Source organism: Mustela erminea, chromosome 4, assembly GCF_009829155.1.
Source record: "Mustela erminea isolate mMusErm1 chromosome 4, mMusErm1.Pri, whole genome shotgun sequence".
Classification (NCBI taxonomy): Eukaryota; Metazoa; Chordata; class Mammalia; order Carnivora; family Mustelidae; genus Mustela; species Mustela erminea.
Genome location: NC_045617.1, coordinates 120,357,573 through 120,380,778, shown reverse-complemented (window position 1 = coordinate 120,380,778; position 23,206 = coordinate 120,357,573). Strand labels below are relative to the sequence as shown.

The 23,206-nt window shown below is 37.9% G+C and overlaps 1 protein-coding gene and 1 long non-coding RNA gene across 3 annotated transcripts in view; both read right to left on the bottom strand.

Annotated features, from left to right (window-relative positions):
* Positions 1-229: 229 nt before the first annotated feature.
* On the bottom strand, positions 230-13,998 carry LOC116587835. Its single transcript, XR_004284664.1, has 3 exons — positions 13,972-13,998; positions 12,277-12,281; positions 230-302 (listed from the first exon to the last, which is right to left on the bottom strand). It is a non-coding gene; the product is annotated as an uncharacterized LOC116587835 (long non-coding RNA).
* A 6,155-nt stretch (positions 13,999-20,153) lies between these two features.
* The window catches only part of LOC116588961 (butyrophilin subfamily 1 member A1-like), a 51,232-nt gene continuing 48,179 nt past the window's right edge, over positions 20,154-23,206 (bottom strand). Inside the window, exons 7-8 of one of the 2 annotated variants that reach the window (XM_032340733.1) lie at positions 22,021-22,047; positions 20,154-21,796 (exon numbers count right to left, since the gene is read on the bottom strand). In XM_032340733.1, the coding sequence (XP_032196624.1) occupies positions 21,267-21,796; positions 22,021-22,047 (557 nt within the window). In that variant the 3' untranslated portion in view covers positions 20,154-21,266. The remainder of the gene's footprint in view (positions 21,797-22,020; positions 22,048-23,206) is intronic. The other variant, XM_032340734.1, reaches the window with a different exon arrangement.

Here is a 23,206-nt window from a genome sequence, read left to right as displayed (position 1 = left end):
GTTTCTCTATCATTAATCTTTATGAAGGCCAGGAAAAAATCAACTAGGACATTATTGGAGCTCTTTCACTTTAAATCTTGACCTTACTTGGTAAAAACAACTACTCTTTAATTGTGTATTTTTAAATTATTATTATGTAGTTAGTCAGCATATATTACATCATTTGTTTTTGAGGTAGTGTTCAACAATTCAGTGGTATTAAAGTAATTTTTTAATTAAAATTTAATTAGCCAAGGTACAGTACATTATTAGTTTTTTGATATAATATCCAATGATTCATTAGCTGAATATAACACCCAGTGCTCATCATATCACATGCCCTTTTTAAAACCTATCACCTAGTTATTCGAATCCCCCTACCCACTTCCCTTTCTGTAACCCTCTTTCCCAGAGTCCAGAGTCTCATATGGTTTGTATCCCTCTCTGATTTCTTCCCATTCAGTTTTCCATTCCTTCCCCTATTGGTCTCTGCACTATTCCTTATGCTCCACATAGAAGTGAAACCATATGATAATTGCATTTCTCTGATTGACTTATTTCACTTAACATAAATACTTCTGCTTTTTAAATTTATTCACTGTCTGAAACAGATACAACACTTCTCCGTATAATTATATTTGCATTTTAGTTTTTAGCACTTCTGTTGAGTTATGTTTTTTTTTTCTTTCCACACTTTAGATTTTGTGCTTGTGTTACCTTAAATGTGCACTCCATGGTTATCCTGTTGTCACCAGGTCTCCAGTTGATGCATCACACCTTCCACTGAGGCAGATCAGGAAATGCCATGGTATGCTGTTCTACAGTTACATAGCATTCTCTCAAAGTTTATTTCCAAAATGGAATTAAATTATATATCAAATTAAGGGACAATAATTTGTCCCTTGTAATTGTCAGAGAACAATTTCTTTCATACCAGCTTATTTTCATTTTGTTAGTTTATGCAACTTGCACCTCAAAATTATAGAAAATTGAAAAAAAAAATATAGGAAATTATACACTGCCCCCCTCTTCTCCTCTTGCCTCTGCTGACCTCCTGTACTGCTCTAGCACCTAGTAATTGTCTTATGGAAAATTATAACCCTCATTTTAAGAGTCTCTATTTTCCCATTCATTTCTTTAATTCCACCTCATTGTCCAATGTGCTGTTAGAAGCAGAGTTCCTCTGCTTGGGCCAAGCCTCTTGCGAGAATCAACACATGTCCCTGGAAATAAAGTGGTCATTGAATCACTAATCTAGTACAGCAAGTCAATATTAACTCTGCAGCTTTTTAAATTTTTCAATACAAGATTCTCATTCAATTCGCTAATTTTTCAAGTTGTTTGTAGAGAGTATTATCCTGCTGTTATCCCCACATTTTACCCATACATGCAAGCCAGCAATTAATTATTTTTTTGAGAGAGAGAGAGAAAGACCACAAGGGTGCAGGGGGAATAGAAGAAGAAGGAGAGAGAAAATCTTAAGCAGGTTGCACACCCAGCAGGGAGCTTGACATGAGGCGTGATCTCACCACCCTGAGATCATGAGCTGAGCTAAATTCAAGAGCTGGTTACATAACTAATGGAGCCACCCAAGTACCCCAGTTAATTACATTTTTAAGTGGACCAAACTTTAATGTGAATTTTCCCTATTTAACTTGATTAAATTTTATATGATAGAAGCCAAATTCCACCTATCATGTTTATCCTTTCCATATAACATTTTTTTTAAAGATTTTATTTTTTATTTATTTATCAGAGAGAGAGAGGGGGAGAGAGCGAGCACAGGCAGACAGAATGGCAGGCAGAGGCAGAGGGAGAAGCAGGCTCCCTGCTGAGCAAGGAGCCCGATGTGGGACTCGATCCCAGGACGCTGGGATCATGACCTGAGCCGAAGGCAGCTGCTTAACCAACTGAGCCACCCAGGCGTCCCTCCATATAACATTTTAAATAAAAAGAATTAGTGTGGGGGGCAAGATGGCAACAGAGTAGGGAACCTCATTTCGTCCAGTCCCTTGAATTTAGCTGGATATCGATCAAAACATTCTGATCACACACAAATTCAACCTGAGATGTAAGAAGATTTATCTGGATTTCCACAAGCAGAAAAAAAGACTACTTTTGCAAGGTAGGAGGTGTGGAACCTTGAATCTTTGGGGGACATATCCAAAGATAAATGGAGCCGGAACAGAACCTCCATAAGCTGGCCATTGGAAAGTGATTCAATGGAGCAGAAAATCAGGACTCTTGGAAACCTCATCTAATGAGAGGGACCCCCTTCTGAAAATAGCACAGGATATGAATGGGGAAGAATTCTAGGTGGATCATTGTGGTCTCAGGATTCCAGGAGACTCAGAAAGAATGGGGGATTCTGAAATGATAGAGTGCCCAAGTGGGAAGCAGGGGTGGGGAGACTGGTTATGTTCAGCAAGCCCAGAAGGGATTCTCAGCTCTGGTCACCATAAACTGTTAGCTGAGCAGATAGGGAGACTGCCCTCTGCCTGAAGACCCTGAAAAGGACTAGAAGGTGCAGGATGTTTAGCATCCTAGGGGAGCTATAAAATAGCTTGTGCTCATGACAGGTATAGCTCTCAGGGTGGTGTGACCCCTGAAAGGACATTGGGGCAGTACCTAGCATTAACTAAGAGCTGTGGAAGAGGGTGCATGCATAAGCCCACAGCTGCTAGCAGTTGCAAAGTCACAAAGCACAGAAACGCTTATGTGTCTCCTTGATTCCCCCCGGAAGAGCTGTAGTGTGCATGATATATTTGAGTTTGTGGAGTTTAATGCTCACAGAGTTGGACACGGTTTGACCTGGAGGATTTGTTGAGGGAGGACACCACGAGGTTGTGGCTCTGGGCGGTGGATTCCTGCAGGGCCATGTTTGCACTGAGCCTCCAAAGAAAAGCAGAAAGATGCCAGGGAACAAAAAGCCACACAGCCAACATGCTCACTTTAAGCCCAACCCCCTGACAAAGTGTGGTGTAACTCCACTCCAGCACAGGCACCTGAGAAGCAGAGAAACAGGTCTTCCTCAGACAACAGACTGGAAGAACAGATAAATGATAAGCTTATTTCCCTTAACTTATTGGCATATAACTGTTGATAATAACTTCTGATAATTGTTTCTAATTCCTTGGTGCTAGTTGTGATCTCTCCCTTTTCATTCATAATTTTATTAATTTGGGACTTCTGTCTTTTCTTTTGGATTAGTTTGGCCAATGGTTTATCAATCTTATTGATTCTTTTAAAAAACCAGCTTCTAGTTTCATCGATATATTCTACTGCATCTCTAATTTCTATCTCATTGATCTCTGCTCTAATCTTAATTATTTCCCTTCTTGTGTGTGAAGTTGGCTTATTTTGTTGTTGATTCTCCAGTTCTTTAAGGTGTAGAGACAACTGGTGTATTCTGGGTTTCTCAATTTTTTTGAGGGAGGTTTAGGTGGCAAGGCGTTTCCCCTTAAGACTGCCTTTGCTGTATCCCATAGGTTTTGGACAGAAGTGTCTTCATTTTCATTGTTTTCCATGAATTCTTCAAGTTCTTCTTTGATTTCCTGGTTGATCCAAGGATTCTTAAGCAAGGTGGTCTTTAGCTTCCAGCTGTTTGAATTCCTTCCAAACTTTTCCTTGTGGTTGAGCGCCAGTTTCAAAGCATTGTGATCTGAGAATATGCAGGGAATAATCCCAATCTTTTGGTATCAACTGATCCCTGATTTGTGAACCAGTGTGTGGTATATTCTAGAGAAGGTTCCATGTGCACTCGAGAAGAAAGAGAATTCTGTTGTTTTAGGGTGAAATGTTCTGTATATATCTATGAGGTCCATCTGGCCTAATGTGTCATTCAATGCTCTTGTTTCTTCATTGATTTTCTGCTTGGATGATCTATTACTGAGAGTGGTGTGTTAAGATCTCCTACTATTTATGTATTAATATCAATATGACACTTTAACTTGATTAACAGTTTTCTTATGTAATTGGCTGCTCCCATATTGGGGGCATAAATATTTATAATTGTTAGATCTTCTTGGTAGATTTAAGAATGATGTAGTGTCCTTCTATATCTCTGACTACAGTCTTTAGTTTAAAATCTAATTTATCTGATATGAAAATCATTACTCCAGCCTTCTTTTGAGGCCCATTGGCACAAAAGATGCTTCTCCATCCCTTCACTTTCAGTCTGGATGTTAGGTTCAAAATGGGTCTCTTGTAGACAACATATGGATTGGTCCTGTCATTTTATCAGTGCATTTAAGCCATTCACGTTAAGAGTGATTATTGGGAGATGCGTTTTTATTGACATTGTGTTCCCTGTGAAGTCTTTGTTTCTATAGATTGTCTCTATATATTTCTGTTCAATTATACTATAAGAATTTGTCCTCTTCTAAAGAACCTCCCTTAATATTTCCTGCAGTGTCGACTTGGTGGTCACATACTTTTTTAAACCTTGCCGGTCTTGGAAGCTCTTTATCTCTCCATCCATTTTGAACACCAGTCTTTCTAGATAAAGTATTCTTGGCTGCATGTTCTCCTCATTTAGTGCCCTGAATCCATCTTGCCAGCCATTTCTGGCTTGCCAGGTTTCTGTGGACAAATCTGATGTTATTCTGATGGGCTTTCCTCTGTACATAAGGAACTTCTTTGCCCTAGCTGCTTTCAAGAGCTCCTGTCTACAACTATGTTTCATAATTTTCACTGTCAGGTGTCTCGAGGTCTTTCTAGATACTATGATCTCGGGGGGATGCCTTTCTCCTCTAGTACTTGAACGCTGGTTCCATTCAGGAGATTGGGAAAATTTTCATGGAGAATTTGTTCAACTACATCTTCTTGACTTCTTTCCTTCTCCTCCCCCTCAGGATTTCAATAATTCTGACATTGGAATGTTTCATGGCATCATTTATTTCCCTAATTCTGTTTTTGTGGCTTCTAAGCTGTTTGTTTCAGGCTTCCTCCTGATCCTTTCTCTCTATCTCTTTGTCCTCCAGATCACTAATTTTATCTTCTGCCTAAGTTACCCTAGCTTTTAGAGAATTTAGATTAGATTGGGACTCATTGAGAACATTGTGAACATCATCCCTGGTGGCTTTCACTTCTGTCCTAATCAATTTCATTTTGTCATCCAAGGCTTTCTCAAACCTAGCTACTGCCTGGATAATTGTTAGCCTGAATTGCCTTTCTGACATACTGTCTATGTCCATATCCAATAGCTCTAATGCAGAAGGCCCAGTCTCTGAATTTTTCTTCTGTTGGGCATTTCTCCTCCTAGTCATTTTGGTGAGAGATGGCTGAATGGATATGTAGCTGAATGTATCAACCATGATGCAGGCAAGGTGCATCCAGGGATGCTTCTGAACAACTGAGTCCCCACCAAGAATAAAGGAAAAAGAAAAAGAGAGAGAGAGAGAGAGAAAGAAAAAAAGAAAGATAGATAGATCAGGAACACGACAAAGAAGGCCACTATCACCACTCTTGTTCAACATAGTATTAGAAGTCCTAGCAACAGCAATTAGACAACAAAGAAAAATAAAAGGTATCCAAATTGGCAATGAAGAAGTCAAACTCTCTCTATTCACAGATGACATGATACTTTATATGAAAAACCCAAAAGAATCCACCTCCAAACTACTAGAACTCATACAGCAATTCAGTAATGTGGCAGGATACAAAGTCAATGTACAGAAATCAGTGGCTTTCTTATACACTAACAATGAAATCACAGAAAGGGAAATTAGAGAATTGATTCCATTTACTATAGCACCAAGAACCATAAGACACTTCGTAATAAACCTAACCAAAGAGGTAAAGGATCTGTACTTGAGGAACTACAGAACACTCATGAAAGAAACCAAAGAAGACACAAAAAGATGGAAGACCATTCCATGCTCTTGGATCAGAAGAATAAACACTGTTAAAATGTCTATACTGCCTAGAGCAATCTGTACTTTCAATGCATTCTGATAAAAATTCCACTGTTATTTTTCAAAGAGCTGGAGCAATAATCCTAAAATTTATGTGGAATCAGAAGAGACACTGAATTGCTAAGGAAATGCTGAAAAACAAAAAAAACAAAACTGGTGGCATCACGTAACCTGATTTCAAGCTTTACTACAAAGCTGTGATCACCAAGACAGCATGGTACTGGCATAAAAACAGACACATAGACCAGTGGAACACAGTATAGAGCCCAGATATGGACCCTAACTCTGGCAGAAGATATGAGCAGACACTTCTCCAATGAAGACATACAAATGGCTATCAGACATATGAAAAAATATTCATCATCACTAGCCATCAGGAAGATTCAAATTAAAACCACCTTGAGATACCACCTTACACCAGTTAGAATGGCCAAAATTAGCAACACAGGAAACAACATGTGTTGGAGAGGATGTGGAGAAAGGGGAACCCTCTTCCACTGTTGGTGGGAATGCAAGTTGGTCCAGCCACTTTGAAGAACAGTGTGGAGATACCTCAAGAAATTAAAAATAGAGTTTCCCTAGGACCCTGCAAATGCACCACTGGGTATTTACCCCAAAGATACAGATGTAGTTAAAAGAAGGGCCATCTGTATCCCAATGTTTATAGCAGCAATGTCCACAGTCGCCAAACTGTGGAAGGAAACAAGATGCGCTTCAACGATGAATGGATAAGAAAAATGTGGTCCATATACACTTTGGAGTAACTCCATAAGAATGTCTCCATCAGAAAGGATGAATGCCCAACTTTTGTATCAACATGGATGGGATTGCAAGAGATTATGCTGAATGAAATAAGTCAACCAGAGAGAGTCAATTATATGGTTTCACTTACTTGTGGAGCATAACAAATAACATGGAGGACATGGGAAGATGGAGAGGAGAAGGGAGTTGAGGGAAATTGGAAGGGGAGATGAAACATGAGAGACTATGGACTCTGAAAACAATCTGAGGGTTTTGGAGGGGTCGGGGGTGGGAGGTTTGGGGATCCTGATGGTGGGTATTATGGAGGGCATGTATTGCATGGAGCAGTGGGTGTGGTGCATAAACAATGAATTCTGTTACACTTAAAAGAAATTATATAAAGAAAAAAATAGATAAAATAAAAGAGAAGACCCAGCCCAAATGGGCCCCAAGGTAAGATTTATGAAGTATACAAACAAAAACAGACAAAAAAAAAAAAAAAAAAAAAAAAGACTGACAAAAATAGATTACAAGAGAGGGGAAAAAAAAAAAACAGCCCATCAAAAAGAACCCCAAGTGTAAGATTTATATACTACTGGGACAAACACAAATACACACAAACACTGACAGAAGAAAAGGGGAGAGTGGTTATAAATTCTCAGTGTGGGCGAGGAAGTTTATTTTGATTTTTCCTGGATGTATCTTGATACCTTTGTTAAAGGACTGAACTTTCCAGATTAAAACTGGTTTGCCTATAGGGGTATCATTGATTGGGGAAATGGGATTAGCTTGAAGCTTATCTCTATATGAAAATTTTTAAAAATAATAAAATAAAATAAATTTAAAAATAAAAAAGCAAAAGAAAAACACAGTGTATATGTTTCCAAAAGTTCAGGTTAAAATGTTATTATGGAATTTGATGTACTTACATCTCATTGTGATGGTAAATAGGTTAAGAAGTTATATATTAAAAAATGATAAGAAGCAGAATAGTGGGAATGTTATAAGAATAAAAGTTGTATCTATGAAGTAGTGGTGGTAGTCCTCTTGTCTTTTTTTTTTTTTTTTTTGGTTTGTTTTGTTTTTGGTTGGCTTTCTGGGGGAGGGCCCTCTTGGGTGGAGCATAACAACATGGAGGACATGGGAAGGTGGAGAGGAGAAGGGAGCTTTCAGGCAATGCCCCTAGAGTTAAGTCCTCCCCTTGGTGGCTTTTGATGGTTTTTGGAGGTTTAGAGGAAAGAAAACTGTACCCAAACCTCCCACTCAGAGAGAAGCCTCAGTTTCTTCCCCTCGGTGTGCTCCAGAGCACATAAATTCCCTCTCTGCCACTGACAGAGCACGTTCCCAGTCATGGTCTCCTGGGTCACAGGAACTCCCACTTGTACCCAAAACAATGAGAAATACTAGCTGTCTGGGCAGGTCCAGACCACCAGATAAGTCCCAAGCACTGAGATTTTCAAGCTGGTCCGGGCTGGGAGTGCTCAGATTCTCTAGGTCCGAGAGAGCGCCTGCTGGCACCTGCACGCACCTCTCAGAGGAGGGTGTAGGGCAACATGCGTGGAGAGTGCAAGAGGCTGTGGTTCTGCCATCCGGCAGGCTCCCTCACCCTCATGGGCACTGCCACTCAGATGCTCTCAGGTGAACCAGTGGCTCAGGGACCAAGACTTGGCTTTTTTGCTGCATTCTCTCCGGCTCAGCACCAGCTTTGGCTGTCCTGGTTTGGCAGGCTTAAGCCCCTGTACCTAACCACCTGATTCCTCCAATTTCCCCCTACAATCATTTGCTCTTTTTGAACACTTTACCTGCCCTCTTCAGTCTTCTGCCCCCATAGAAATCAAGAAGTGTATAATTCTAATCTCATGCTGATTTCATGGGTGATCAGAGTTCTTTGGTAGGTAATCAGCTCACTTTAGGGAACAGGCTGAAATGGCACCTCCTCCTACTTCTCTGCCATCTTGTCTCCCTCCCTTCCCTTTCCTTAACCTACATTTTTAAGTCATTTTTTTCAAGTTCTATTTTCTTCATATATATGTTTTATAGATTTATTTATGTCCCATACTGGTACTTTTTCACTCTATCCACTTTTACCTTTACCTTGATATGTATATATATATACACATATATATGTATATTTGTGTGTGTATATATATATACATATATGTGTGTGTATATATATATTCTGACTTTTTTGCAATTTGGGGTTATAGTGTCTCCTAACACTCAGACTAAAAATCAATCAGGATCAGGCAGAGCACCCTGTTTTGTCCACCCTAAGAGATTACAATTACTCTCCCCAACTTTCCCCTCCCTCTTTTTTCTTTCTTTTTTATTGTTTTGGACTATCTAGGCTTTGGTGGCATATTTGTGGTAGATTTTGACCCTTTGGGATTTTTTCTAAGGTGCATTTTGCTTGGATAATAGTTGATATTTTGGACTCTGTCCAATTTGTTTAACCAACCCTCAAGAGAATTATAAGGAGGAGGAAATACCAACAAAGGAAATAACCAGAGACAATGTCCTTTGCCACACAACTAATGGATATGGATATAAGCAAGATGTCAGATATAGATTTCAGTATAACAATTATGAAGTCAATAGCTAGTCTTGAAATAAGCATTAGTGACAATATGGAACCTCTAAGGGCAGAAATGAAATCTAATCAGGCCAAACTTAAAAATGCTATGAAAGAGATGCAGTCTAAACTGGATACTCTAACAGCCAGAATAAATGAGGCAGAATGAATTAGTGATCTAGAAGATAAGCTTATAGAAAAGAAGGAAGTTGAGGAGGATAGGGAGATGCAGCCAGTAGCACATGAAAATAGACTTAGAGAGATCAATGACACCATGAAATGTTCTAATGTCAGAATTATTGGAAACCCTGAGGGAGTGGAAAGAGAGGGAGGACTAAAAGGTATATTTGAGCAAATCATAGCTGAGAACTTCCTCAATATTGGGAAGGAAACAAGCATTCCTATCTGTGGCAGGGAGGACCCTTCCCAAAATCAATAAAAACAGGTCAACATCTTGACATATATTAGTGAAGCTTGCAAATCTTAGAACCAAGGGAATCAACCTGAGAGCAGCTAGGTGGAAAAGATTTCTTAGACATGGAGGGAGGTACATCAGAATACCATCAGACATATCCACAGAGAACTGGCAAACCAGAAAGGGTTGGCAAGACATATTCAGAAGAGTAAATGAGAAGAACATGTAGCCAAGAGTACTTTATCCAGCAAGGCTTTCATTCAGAACAGATGGGATAAAGAGCTTCCAGGACTGTCAGAAAATGAGGGAATACGTGATCACCAACCAGTCCTGCAAGAAATATTAAGGGGCCTTCTATAAAAGGAGAAAAACCCCAGGAGTGATAAAGACCAGAAATTAACAGAGACAGTCTATAGAAACAGGGACTTTACAGGAAATACAATAACACAAAATTCATACCTTTTAATAGTTGCTCTCATTGTGAACAAGATGATATAAATGATAATACATTATTACTAGACTTCAACATTCCACTCATGGCAAAATGCAGATCATCTAAGTAGAACATCAGAAAAGAAACAAGAGCTTTGAAGGACACATTGGACCAGATGGTCTTTGTACATATATACAAAACATTCCATCTTAAAATAGAATACTCATTCTTCTTGAGTGCACGTGAAATTTTCTCCACAACAGATCACATACTGGGTCACAATTCAAGGTCTCAATCAAAAGATTGAGATGATTCCCTATTTTCAGACCACAATGCTTTGAAAATGGAACTCAACAGGAAAAACTTGGAAGGAACACAAGCCCTTGGAAGTTAAGAAGCATCCTGCTAAGAAATGAATGAGTCAACCAGGAAATTCAAGAGGAAATTAAACAATTCATTCAAACCAATGAAAATGAAAACACATTGGTTCAAAACCTATGGGATATTGCAAAGGTAGTCCAAAGAGGAAAATACATAGCCATCCAAGCCTCTCTCAAAAATTTAGAAAAATCCCAAATGCACATCTAAAGGACCTGGATAAAAAAAAGCAAAGAAAGCTTAAACCCAGCAGCAGAAGAGAAATAATAAAGATTAGAGCAGAAACAAATGAAATGGAAACTTGAAGAATAGTAGAATATATTAACAAAAGTAGAAGCTGGTTCTTTGAAAGAATTAATAGGATCAATGAACTTCTGGATAGACTTCTTCAAAAGAAAAGAGAAAGGATCCACATTAATAAAATCATGAATGAAATGGGAGAAATCACTACCAAAATCAGGGAAATAGAGACAATTATTAGAACTTATTGCCAGCAACTATCTGCTCAAAAAACTAGGCAATCTGGACAAAATGAACGTATTCCTAGATACTTATAAACTACCAAGACTGAAACAGGAAGAAATAGACAACCAGAACAGACAAATAACAAGCAAGGAAATTGAAACAATAATCAAAAAGCTCCGAAAAAAGAAGAGTCCAGGGATGAATGACTTCCAAGAGGAATTCTACCAAACATTTAGAGAATTAATACCTAGTCTACTGAAGCTGTTCCAGAAAATAGAAATGGAAGGAAAACTTCCAAACTCATTATATGAGACCAGTATTACCCTGATCTGAAAATAGGCAAAGACCTCATCAAATAGGAGAATTATAGCCCAATGTCCCTGATGAACATAGATGCCAAAATACTCAAGAACATCCTACCTAATAGGTTCCAACTGTACATTAAAATAATTATTCACCCTGACCAGATGGGATTTATTCCTGAGATGCAAGTGTGGCTCAACATTCAGAAATCAATCAAAGTGATAGATCATATTACAGACAGAAGAGACAAGAACCATATGATCTTCTCGATTGATGTAGAGAAAACATTTGACAATGTACAGCATACTTTCTTGATTAAAACTCTTCAAAGGGTAGGGATAGAAGGAACATACTTCAGTATCATAAAAGCCACCTGTGAAAAGATTAATGGTGAATATCTTTCTCAATATAAAAAAACTGAGAACTTTTCCCTAAAGGTCAGGAACACAACAGGGATGCCCACACTCACAACTTTTGTTCAACATACTTAAAGCCCTAGCGTCAGCAATCAGACAACAAAAAGAAATAAAAGGCATTCAAATTGGCAAGGAAGAAGTAAAACTCTCTTCTCTTTGCAAATGACATGATACTGTATGTGGAAAACCCAAAAGCCTGCACCTCCGAATTACAAGCACTCCTATGGTAATTCAACAATGTGGTAGGATGCAAAATCAATGCACAGAAATCAGCTGCACTTCTATACACTAACAATGTGACTGAAGAAAGAGAAATTAAGGACTGATTCCACTTACAATAGTACCTAAAACCATAAGGTACCTAGGAATAAACATAACCAAAGAGTTAAAGGATCTCTAGTCTAGAAACTACAGAACACTTATGAAAGAAATTGAGGAAGACATAAAGAGATGGAAAAATGTTCTATGCTCATGGATTGGAGGAATAAACCCTGTGAAAATCTCTATGCTGCCCCAAGCAATCTACAAATTCAATATAATCCCTATCAAAATATGGTTGACATTTTTCACAGAGCTGGAACAATCCTAAAGTTAGTATAGAAACTGTATAGGAACCAGAAAAGATCCAGAATACCCAGGGGATTGTTGAAAAAGAAAACCAAAGCTGAAGACATCACAGTGCTTGACTTAATGCTGTAGTACAAAGCTGTGTTCATCAAGAGAGCATGGTATTGGCAAAAAACAGACACATAGACCAATGGAACCAGATAGATAGATGAGAAATGGGTGCTCAACTCTATGGTCAACTAATCTATGACAAAGAAGGAAAAAATGTCCAATGGAGAAAAGACAGTCTCTCAAATAATTGGTGCTGGGAAAATTGGACAGCCACAGGCAGAAGAATGATACTGGATCATTCTCACAGCATACACAAATATAAACTCAAAATGGATGAACAGAAATCCCTTAAAATCCTAGAGGAGAGCATCGGCAGTAACCTCTTCGACATCAGCCACAGCAACTTCTTTCAAGATACGTCTCCAAAAGCAAGGGAAACAAAAGCAAAAAATGAACTTTTGTGACTTGATCAAGATAAAATATTTTCCACAGCAAAAGAAACAGTCAACAAACCTAAATAGCAACCTACAATGGGAGAATATATTTGCAAATGACATTATAAATAAAGGACTGGTATCAAGATCTATAAAGAACTTTTCAAACTCAACACTCAAAAAACAAATATTCTTGGATTGCCTCGGTGGCTCAGTCATTAAGTATCTGCCTTTGGCCCAGGTCATGAATCCAGGATCCTAGGATCAAGCCCCACATCAGGCTCCCTGCTCTACAGGAAGCCTGCTTCTCCCTCTCCCAATGTCCCTGTTTGTGTTTCCTCTCTTGCTATGTCTCTCTGTCTTTCTCTCTCAAAAAATAAATAAAGAAAGAAAATCCAGTCAAGAAATGGACAGAAGACATGAAAAGACACTTCTCCAAAAAGACGTACAAATGGCTAACATATACTTGAAAAAATGTTCAACATCACTATCGATCAAGGAAGTACTAATCAAAACTGCAATGCGATATTACCTTATGCCAGTTATAATGGCAAAGATTAACAAGGCAGGAAACAACAAATGTTGGTGAGGATATGGAGAAAGGGAACCCTCTTACACTGTTGATGAGAATGCAGCTGGTACAGTCCCTCTGGAAAACAGTATGGACATTCCTCAAGATGTTAAAAATAGAGTTACCCTATAACCTAGTAATTACACTACTGGGTATTTACTCCAAAGATATAAACGTAGTGAAAAGAAGGGCCACATGCACCCCAATGTTCATAGCAGCAATGTTCACAATAGCCAGACTGTGGAAGGAAGTGAGATGTCCTTCAACAGATGAATGGCTAAAGAAGATGTGGTCCATATATACAACAGAATATTACTCAGCCTTTAGAAAGGTTGAAAAACCACGATTTGCATCAGCATGACAGGAACTGGAGGGGATTATGCTAAGTGAAATAAGCAAGTAGAGAAAGGTAATTATTATATGGTTTCACTCATAAGGAACATAAGAAATAGCACAGAAGGCCACAAGGGAAGGGAGGGAAAACTGAAGAGGGAGAAATCAGAGAGGGAAATGAACCATGAGAGACTATTGACTCTAGGAACCACATTAGCATTCCAGAGTGGAGGGAGGTGGAGGTTTGGGTAACCAGGTGATGGGTATTTTTTTTTTTTAAGATTTTATTTATTTGACAGAGATCACAAGTAGGCAGAGAGACAGGCAGGCAGAGAGAGAGAGGGGGAAGCAGGCTCCCTGCTGAGCAGAGAGCCCAATGGGGGGCTCGATCCCAGGACCCTGGGATCATGACCTGAGCCAAAGGCAGAGGCTTAACCCACTGAGCCACCCAGGTGCCCCCAGGTGATGGGTATTAAGGAGGGTATGTGTGGTGATTAGCACTGGGTGTTCTATGCAACTGATGAATCATTTAACACCACCTCAAAAACTAATGATGTATTATATTTTGGCTAATTGAACATAATAAAAAAATCCTTTCTTGAGATAAAAAAAAAAGAATTAGAAAAACCTCATTTTCAAATTTGTAATTTTAAATACATATATTAATCTACAACAAACTAGAGAAAATTGGTTTATTTATTAAAAACAAACAAAACCTTCCTTGCTATAATTATTTTAAATTAGGAGAATCAGGATATATGAATTTTTAAGTACCTATAGTAGAAAATGTAGAAGTTAAATCCTTCAATGATTCACCTTTCTCTTTTGAGGATTTTTTTTTTTTTAAGCTTCCTGGTATTACTCCTCTGAATATAGCTGTGCTCCCTTGAGTCTCATTTTCCTCCAAGTAACCTCTTTGTGGGCCACTTGCAAAGTGTACTGATCCTGATCTGTGCCTATCTCACCAACTGATTGTCCAGAATTTATTGTTTTATTCAGTCTAAAGTACTATAAAGTGCTGAAATGGCTACTGTTGTTTCAGTAATTAGGAATTCAGAATATTGTAGCTTTGCCCTGAAGGATATTTGTTTATCCATAATGAGTCACCCAAGAATTTAAGCCATTAGTACTGCTGTTTGGTATTGCACAAGAAATGGGAATCTTAGGGACTTTCTGCCAAATCATGCCCAGATGTGCCATTCTTGAGAAATAGATCATTTCATTCAATGAGCGGTTCCAAGCTACTAGTTAACATAGTAAAATTTCTTAATATGTACCTGTGCAGGATGGTTTCCTTTGTTAGGAATGTCTGGTGTGATTTAATGAAATGAAATATTGAATTCATAACTTTATAACTAGGACACATATGTGCCTTTTGGAGTTAGTAAGTCTTAATACCTCATTAATAAGAGCTTATGAACCTAAATCTTGTAAAATTGCCTTAGATGCTGAGTTATTCCACTTGGTTGACCTAAGCAATTTACACCTTTCTTGCAGCTTTCATTAAAAGAGTGTTTTTATTTCAATGATATCATGTCTCATAAATTTCAGAGAGATAAGAAAAATTCAGATAGGTGATCAATTTTGCCACAGTAAGTTAACAAATGTCAGCTCTACCAAAAGTGATATGTCAAAGAGTATTGGGATAAATGTCTGAAACGTGATACCAGGAAACCTAATAATTAAAAATATCTTCTAGCTGGATAGGCAAAGACAATAGTAATTAGACACCAGTGAGGAGGAATAGGAAAATATTGAAGGACCTAACTGCTTGATTATGATTCATATTAGGAGGTCTTGAAGGGTCTAGTTTCCAAAGGCTCCTTGTGAGCAAGGAGCAGGAATGAAGTAGAGACATACACTTCAGTTGATAATAACATTCCCACCCCATTCTTTCCCCTGATCTTCCCTCATGGGTTCACTCCACCTCACTGAACATGGCGCTAATTCATATTCAAACTAGAAAATCAATCTGAAAGCTTCCTTCTTCAAGTGAAGTACCTCCTTGGTTCTTATACACTTTTTTTTTTTAATGTGATGTATCATATTGATTGATTTGTGAATACTGAACCACCCCTGCAGCCCAGGAATAAATCCCACTTGATTTTGGTAAATAATTCTCTTAAGGTACTATTTTATTCAATTTGCTAGTATCTTGGTGAGAATTTTTGCATCCGTCTTCATCAGGGGTATTGGCTTTAATTCTCCTTTAGAGCGGGGTCTTTGGTTTTGGAACCAGGGTCATGCTGGCCTAGTTTCTCTTCCCTTTCCGTATTTTAGAACAGTTTCAGAAGAATAGGTATTAACTCTTCTTTAAATGGTAGAATTCCCCCTGGGAAGCCATCAAGCCCTGGATTCTACTGGAAGATTTTTGATTACTGATTCAATTTCTTTGATGGTTATCAGTCTGTTCAGATTTTCTATTTATTCCTATTACAGCTTTAGTAGTTTGGATATTTCTATGAATTTGTCAGTTTCCTCTGGATTTTCCAGTTTGTTTTCATATTATATTCCTGCTCTTGAGAATAACAGCTATATTGAGTAAAGGTCCTATACTTGGGTCTTGTGCTTCAGGAGGTGTTTCAGAGTGTGCATTCTGGTGTTGTGTTTTGACTGCTCTTTCCTTCTGGTCAGTTTCTGAGGAATTTCTCCTTGCCTGTTGAAGGGAGTGTTTGGAACTTTTCCAGTAAGTGGCAAGTCTGAACTCAGTGTTTGGTCTACTTGTTAAAAAAAGCTAGATCCTATTTCCCCCTACAGGCAAAGCTTTGCGGTGGTTTTGATCAGTACTCTTGGCACATGTGACGGGTTTGTGCTGGTCTTCTGGTGGGAGGGCTAGCTGTTGCACTGATACTCAGGAAGACTTGCCCTAGCAAAGATGCACCTATAGGGCACAGGGGGGGCAGGTCTTAGTATAAAGACCAGCCTCCACTTGGGGACACTGTCTTGGTCACTGAAGTCTGTCTGTGTTGATGAGTTGAGACAAACTTGTGTTGCCTCCCCTTTCTCCCTTCCCTGAAACAGAAAGTTTTCACCTGTCACTGTTCAAGAAGCTGTCACAGAAGCCTAGCTTCCATCAGATCCCTGCCTTCATCCTGTCTGTGTCTGAGCTGTCTGCCTGTCAGGTGTCATAGTACTCTTGTGTTTTGTCTCAGTCATGTGGCTGATTTTTAAAACTTCAGAGCTGTATTTCTAGTTTTGCAAACATTTATAAGATAAGGAAAGTTGCTTTCAGTTTTTTCAAAGAATGGGTTGTAGCCTAAATGGCATCATAGGTTGATCTAGTTATCCCATTACAGTATTCTCAACTTGCTTCTTTTCCTCTAGACACACAGTTTTAATTTTAAATATTTCTGGCAGTATTGAATAACCCCCACTGGGTGTAAGAGGAGTCTTCAAACAGGGTGCAAAGGTGATTGATTACCTTCCCAAAATACAGAGTCATTTCCAATGACAATCAAAAGAAAACCAACAACCTGCATGTTCCAGACAGGAAGAAAGGCAAGCTCAATTACACAAAGTGAGACAAATTAGATGACAATAATTATCTTTGGGAAAGAAAAGGTAAATAACCAGTGAACAATATAAAATTTTATTTTCCTTTCTTGACTGGGCACTGCAGATAGAGATTTAGAAGGAGCTGATTCTGATAAATAGTTAAACTTTTTAAAAAAAACTTTAAAAATATATACAGCAGAAAATCTTTGATTTTTTTAAAGTCAAATAGTTTTTGAAACAGCACAAAAATCACGATCCATAAAAGAAAGAAAGGATAAGTTGAACTTAAAGTAAAAACTTTTATCTGCAAAATGTACTGTTAAAAGAATGAAAAGACAAGCTTGTGGCTGGTAAAAATATTTGCAAATTACATATCCAATAAAGGACTTGTATCTAAAATACATAAAGAACTCTTAGAACTGAATAAAGAAAAACAAACATACTTCTCAAATGGACTACTTTCAAAAATAAATCCTTGAGGAGAACACAGGCAGCAACCTCTTCGACCTCAGCCGCAGCAACATCTTCCTAGGAACAATGCCAAAGGCAAGGGAAGTAAGGGCAAAAATGAACTATTGGGATTTCATCAAGATCAAAAGCTTTTGCACAGCAAAGGAAACAGTTAACAAAATCAAAAGACAACTGACAGAATGGGAGAAGATATTTGCAAATGACATATCAGATAAAGGACTAGTGTCCAGAATCTATAAAGAACTTAGCAAACTCAACACCCAAAGAACAAATAATCTAATCAAGAAATGGGCAGAGGACATGAACAGACATTTCTGCAAAAAAGACATCCAGATGGCCAACAGACACATGAAAAAGTGCTCCATATCACTCGGCATCAGGGAAATACAAATCAAAACCACAATGAGATATCACCTCACACCAGTCAGAATGGCTAAAATAAACAAGTCAGGAAATGACAGATGCTGGTGAGGATGCAGAGAAAGGGGAACCCTCCTACACTGTTGGTGGGAATGCAAGCTGGTGCAGCCACTCTGGAAAACAGCATGGAGGTTCCTCAAAATGTTGAAAATAGAACTGCCCTATGACCCAGCAATTGCACTACTGGGTATTTACCCTAAAGATACAAACGTAGTGATCCAAAGGGGCACATGCACCCGAATGTTTATAGCAGCAATGTCCACAATAGCCAAACTATGGAAAGAACCTAGATGTCCATCCACAGATGAATGGATCAAGAAGATGTGGTATATATACACAATGGAATACTATGCAGCCATCAAAAGAAATGAAATCTTGCCATTTGCGACAACATGGATGGAACTAGAGCGTATCATGCTTAGCGAAATAAGTCAAGCAGAGAAAGACAACTATCATATGATCTCCCTGATATGAGGAAGTGGTGATGCAACATGGGGGCTTAAGTGGGTAGGAGAAGAATCAATGAAACAAGATTGGATTGGGAGGGAGAGAAACCATAAGTGACTCTTAATCTCACAAAACAAACTGAGGGTTGCTAGGGGGAGGGGGTTTGGGAGAAGGGGGTGGGATTATGGACATTGGGGAGGGTATGTGCTTTGGTGAGTGCTGTGAAGTGTGTAAACCTGGTGATTCACGGACCTGTACCCCTGGGGATAAAAATATATGTTTATAAAAAATAAAAAATTAAAAAAATATATATCCACACATACGTAGTCAACTGAGCTTTCACAAAAGAGCAAAGGAAAGTCAATAAAGAAAGGAGATTCTTTTCAACAAATGGTGCTGGAACAACTGGACATCCACATGCAAAAAAAAAAATAATATCTATAGATAAACCTTACATCTCTCATAATGATTAGAATCTAAGCATGTGAAAAGATGTCCTACATCATATGTCATTACAGAATTTGTAATTTAAACATGAGGTACCATGACACACCTGTTAGAACAGTGAAAATCTGAAACTAAATACTGTCAAGGATATGAAACAACAGGAACTCTAATTCCTTGTTGATAGTCATACACTAGGGTACAGCAATCATACTCCTACGTATTTACACAAATGAGCTGAAAACGTATGTCCACAAATGATTTACACTTGAGTATTTATATCAGCTTTATTCATAATTGCTCCAAACTGGAAGGACCCAAATGTCCTTCACCAGAAGGATACCATACACCAAGTATGGTATATTCTTATGATGAAATACTATTTAACAATAAGACAAAGTGTGCTATCAGGCAATAAAAAAACATGGTAAAACCTTAAATGCATTTTTCTAAGTGAAGGAAACCATTCTAAAAAAGCTACTTATCTGTATAATTTCAAATATCTGACATTTGGGAAAGGCAAAACTATTGAAAGGGTAAAAAAATCAGGGGTTGCCAGAAGTCAGAAGAAGGAGAAGGAGAATACATGGGTGGAGCACAGAACATATTTAGGGGCACGAAACTATTCTGTATGTTACTGTAATGCCATGATATTACTTATTTGTCAAAATCCCCATAGAAGGTACAACAAAGAGTGGGTCTAATGTAAATGATGTAATTTAGTTAACAATAATCTATCAAATTGGTTCCTCAATCGTAACAAAAGCACTACTTCAACACATTACTAGGTGAAATTCCACTAGGGAAGAGTGGATACCTATATAAACTTTTTGTACTTTCTGCAAAATTTTTTGGCAAACCTAAAACTTCTCTTCAGGTAAAGTCTATTGAAATGTTTAGAAAATAGACTATGGATTTAAACAGACACTTCATGCAGAAGATGCACAAATGGTATACAAGCACAAGAAAAGATGCTTTACTACCCATTAGAGAAACTCAAGCAAAAATTTAGTGAAATATCACTATAAAATTATTATAAATAATATCAAATAATAAAAGAAAAATGAAACAAAAACAAAAAGGCAAATTGACAGTACCAGGCACTGGTAAGGATGTGGAGCAGCTGGAGCTCTCATATGTTTCTAGTGGGACCTCACAGTGGTAAAACTCTCTGGAAAGAGTCTCACAGTTTCTTACAAAGTTGAAACCACTCTTTACCAGATAACCCAGTAATTCCATTTTTAGGTATTTATTATAAAAATGTGAAAAAAATAATGTCCACACAAAAACAGTACATGTGTTTATAGCAGCTTTATTGATTACAATCCCAAAGTGGAAACAACAAAATGGTATTCAGTGAGTGAAGAGACAAACTGTGGTATATTCATTCAATAGAACACTACACAGCAAATATTAGAAATGAAGTACTAATGCCTACGTTAACATGGATGAACATCAACAGCCTCATTCTGAATGAAAAGCAATCTCCAAACATAGCATACTATACGATTTTATTTTTGTGACATCTAAAAAGTACAAAAGCATAGGGACAGAAATCTGATTTTTTTTTTTTTTTTTTTTTTTTTTTTTTTTGCTGGCAGGGTATTTACAAAAAGTTTGACTATAAGAGAACAACATGAAAGTGTGGATGGGGACAAAGGAACTTGTGTCCTTATCTTTTATCTTGAGTGTAGCAGTGGCCACATGAGTTTCTAAAAATGTTAAAACTCACAGGCTTGTATTATAAAAAGTTAATTTGATTACATATAAATTAAGAAAATGGTCTCTAAAAATATAAATGGTGATAGGAACAGAAAGGAATATCCATATTTCACAAGAGTGAAGAGAATAAAAAGTGTAAGAATGAATTTCATGAAAAGGAAAGGATAAATTGAGGAAATAAACTAAGAAATACTTGCTTCCCTGTGAATGTCTTACTGAGTAGACAACTTACAACACTTCAATTTTTCATGCATTTGAAACTAATTTTATTTTTCTGCATATCATTTTATAAACATAGTTCAAAACCCAAAGATACAAAGGAGTATAAAATAAAAGGTCATTCTCCTTATTCTTACCTTTGTCAGATATTAAAGAAGTTTCAACATTGTTTGGGCAATCACACACACTAGTTCCTTGTGTACATTTATAGTAATAAAATGGTTATATTATATGAATGTGCATATGTTATATATGTATATACATTTTCATTAAACATAGCATAAGCATGCTGCACCATGCCTTTGAGGAGTCATTGATGAAGGAGATAAAATGTTAGGGAGAAGCAAAGAAAAGGACAAGAAAAAATAATTTATTTCTGATATAGGAGAATTCATGCCATGTCCTCGTACTTCAATCCAGACTGACCTGCAGGTCTTAGGATGCTGCTAATATAGGGGAGGGATCACAGTAAGGGTTATGCTTCAGGCACTGGACAGATGGTCAAATGTTTTGAATCACTGAGCCAAAGCCTGAAAAAGGGCCTTACAGACCCATTAAAGGAACCTTGAGAGAAGGTGTGAATGTGGGATTTATCTGTCATATTGTAGAATGAGATACGTCCATCCTCATATTCTAAGAAAATACACATTCTGGTAGGGTGCTCTCTTACAGTAAGCTGCATTTCTGGAGAAGTGAGTGCCCAGTACTCATCTTTATAAAACCTGATGGCCCAGAAACCATCCTCAGGTTTTATACAAATCCTCCCCTGCCTCATTACATTATTCCTGCATATTCCCAGGTCCCAGGCTCCACTATCTCTGATGTCTACTTCCCAGTAGCACCTCCCTGAGGTGATGACTGGGTGTCCCAGAACACAGGGAAGGGAATTAAATCTCTGTGGGTCCTTAGGTAGATCTTGAGGCTTCTTTCCACAGCTTACACATCTGTTCTCTTCAGACAAGACGAGTGCAGGATGGGCTGTGGTTGGATCTAGAATAACATTTGCTGCAAAGACAATAATATTCTCTGAAAGACAGAATAATATTCTCTGAAAAGGTTAGAGTGATCCTGGAAACAGAGATAGCTGTGTTAGCCTGAGATGTCTTGGGGCTGTGGGAGGTGTATATATTCTCAGTGGAGTTTTTCATCTGCCCTCCAGAAACTTCTCTAGAGACTGAGCTGGAGTGTAAGGAGTAGAGGCCTTCTTAGACGACCAGGAAATGACTCACCAGCCTGGAAAAATTCTTTCCTCCAGTCTGAAAAGAACATAAATATGCATCATCAGCCCTAATATTTGAATTTATTGGCACAAGAAGTAATTTCTTCCCTCTAACACTTATTCTGTTTATTTCCCAAATTTATTCAGTAACTTTTGCTTAACCTAAAGTTTTCACTGCTTATCTTGTTAAATATTCCCATAAGAATTAATTCCTCTAACTTTTATTTTCTTTGACATTGATTGAGATGTCCCAAAATAATTATCCACTTTTTAAATAGGCAGTGAATTTACATGTTTCCATTCCCTATCTCATTGCATTTAGGTGAGTTTATGTGACTGAGTTATGGTCAATAAAATGTGCACAGCAGGAATCATACCATTTATACTTTTTTTTTTAAGATTTTATTTATTTATTTGACAGAGAACACAAGTAGGCAGAGAGGCAGGCAGAGAGAGAGCAGGAAGCAGGCTCCCTGCTGAGCAGAGAGCCTGATGCGGGACTCGATCCCAGGACCCTGAGATCATGACCTGAGCCGAAGGCAGCGGCTTAACCCACTGAGCCACCCAGGCGCCCCCATTTATACTTTTGACAATAAATAGTTTATATGATATTTTTTTCATTCTCATTCCCATTGTAACATTTTCCCAATCCTTCCCTAAGTACAAGGCTAAGAGCAAAGACTCTAAAAATGGAGAATACAGGAGATCAGAAGATTCCTGGTTCTCAGAGGTACTATTTTGAAGGGAGTTGCCCAGGAGAGCCATAGAACCAGATATTCTCATATTATCATTTGCAGAAGTGAGGAATACCAAGCCATTTTCTTAACCATGGCAATATAGGTATTTTTACAAAAACAAAAGTTAATTATACTACTCAATGCAGAAAGTACAGCCTAAAGATGAAAATGCTACTATTAAACAAGAAAATGTGTGGTCTGGTTTAGTGCTTAGGCAATAGAAATGACAAAACAGATAAAGCTGACCACAAAACATCCATAATAAGCAGAGAAAACATTTGCTAAAACTGTTTCCTATGATCATTTGGAAAGCATATCATGTGTTCCTAAACACTGCAGATATGAAGGAATGTATTTGAAAAGAGAGCGCTCATTGAATCTGTTATTGACATCCTAGTGAAAACCTTATTCATTCTCAAAATAATTATTTACTTTTTTTCTGGCATAAATCAAAATAAA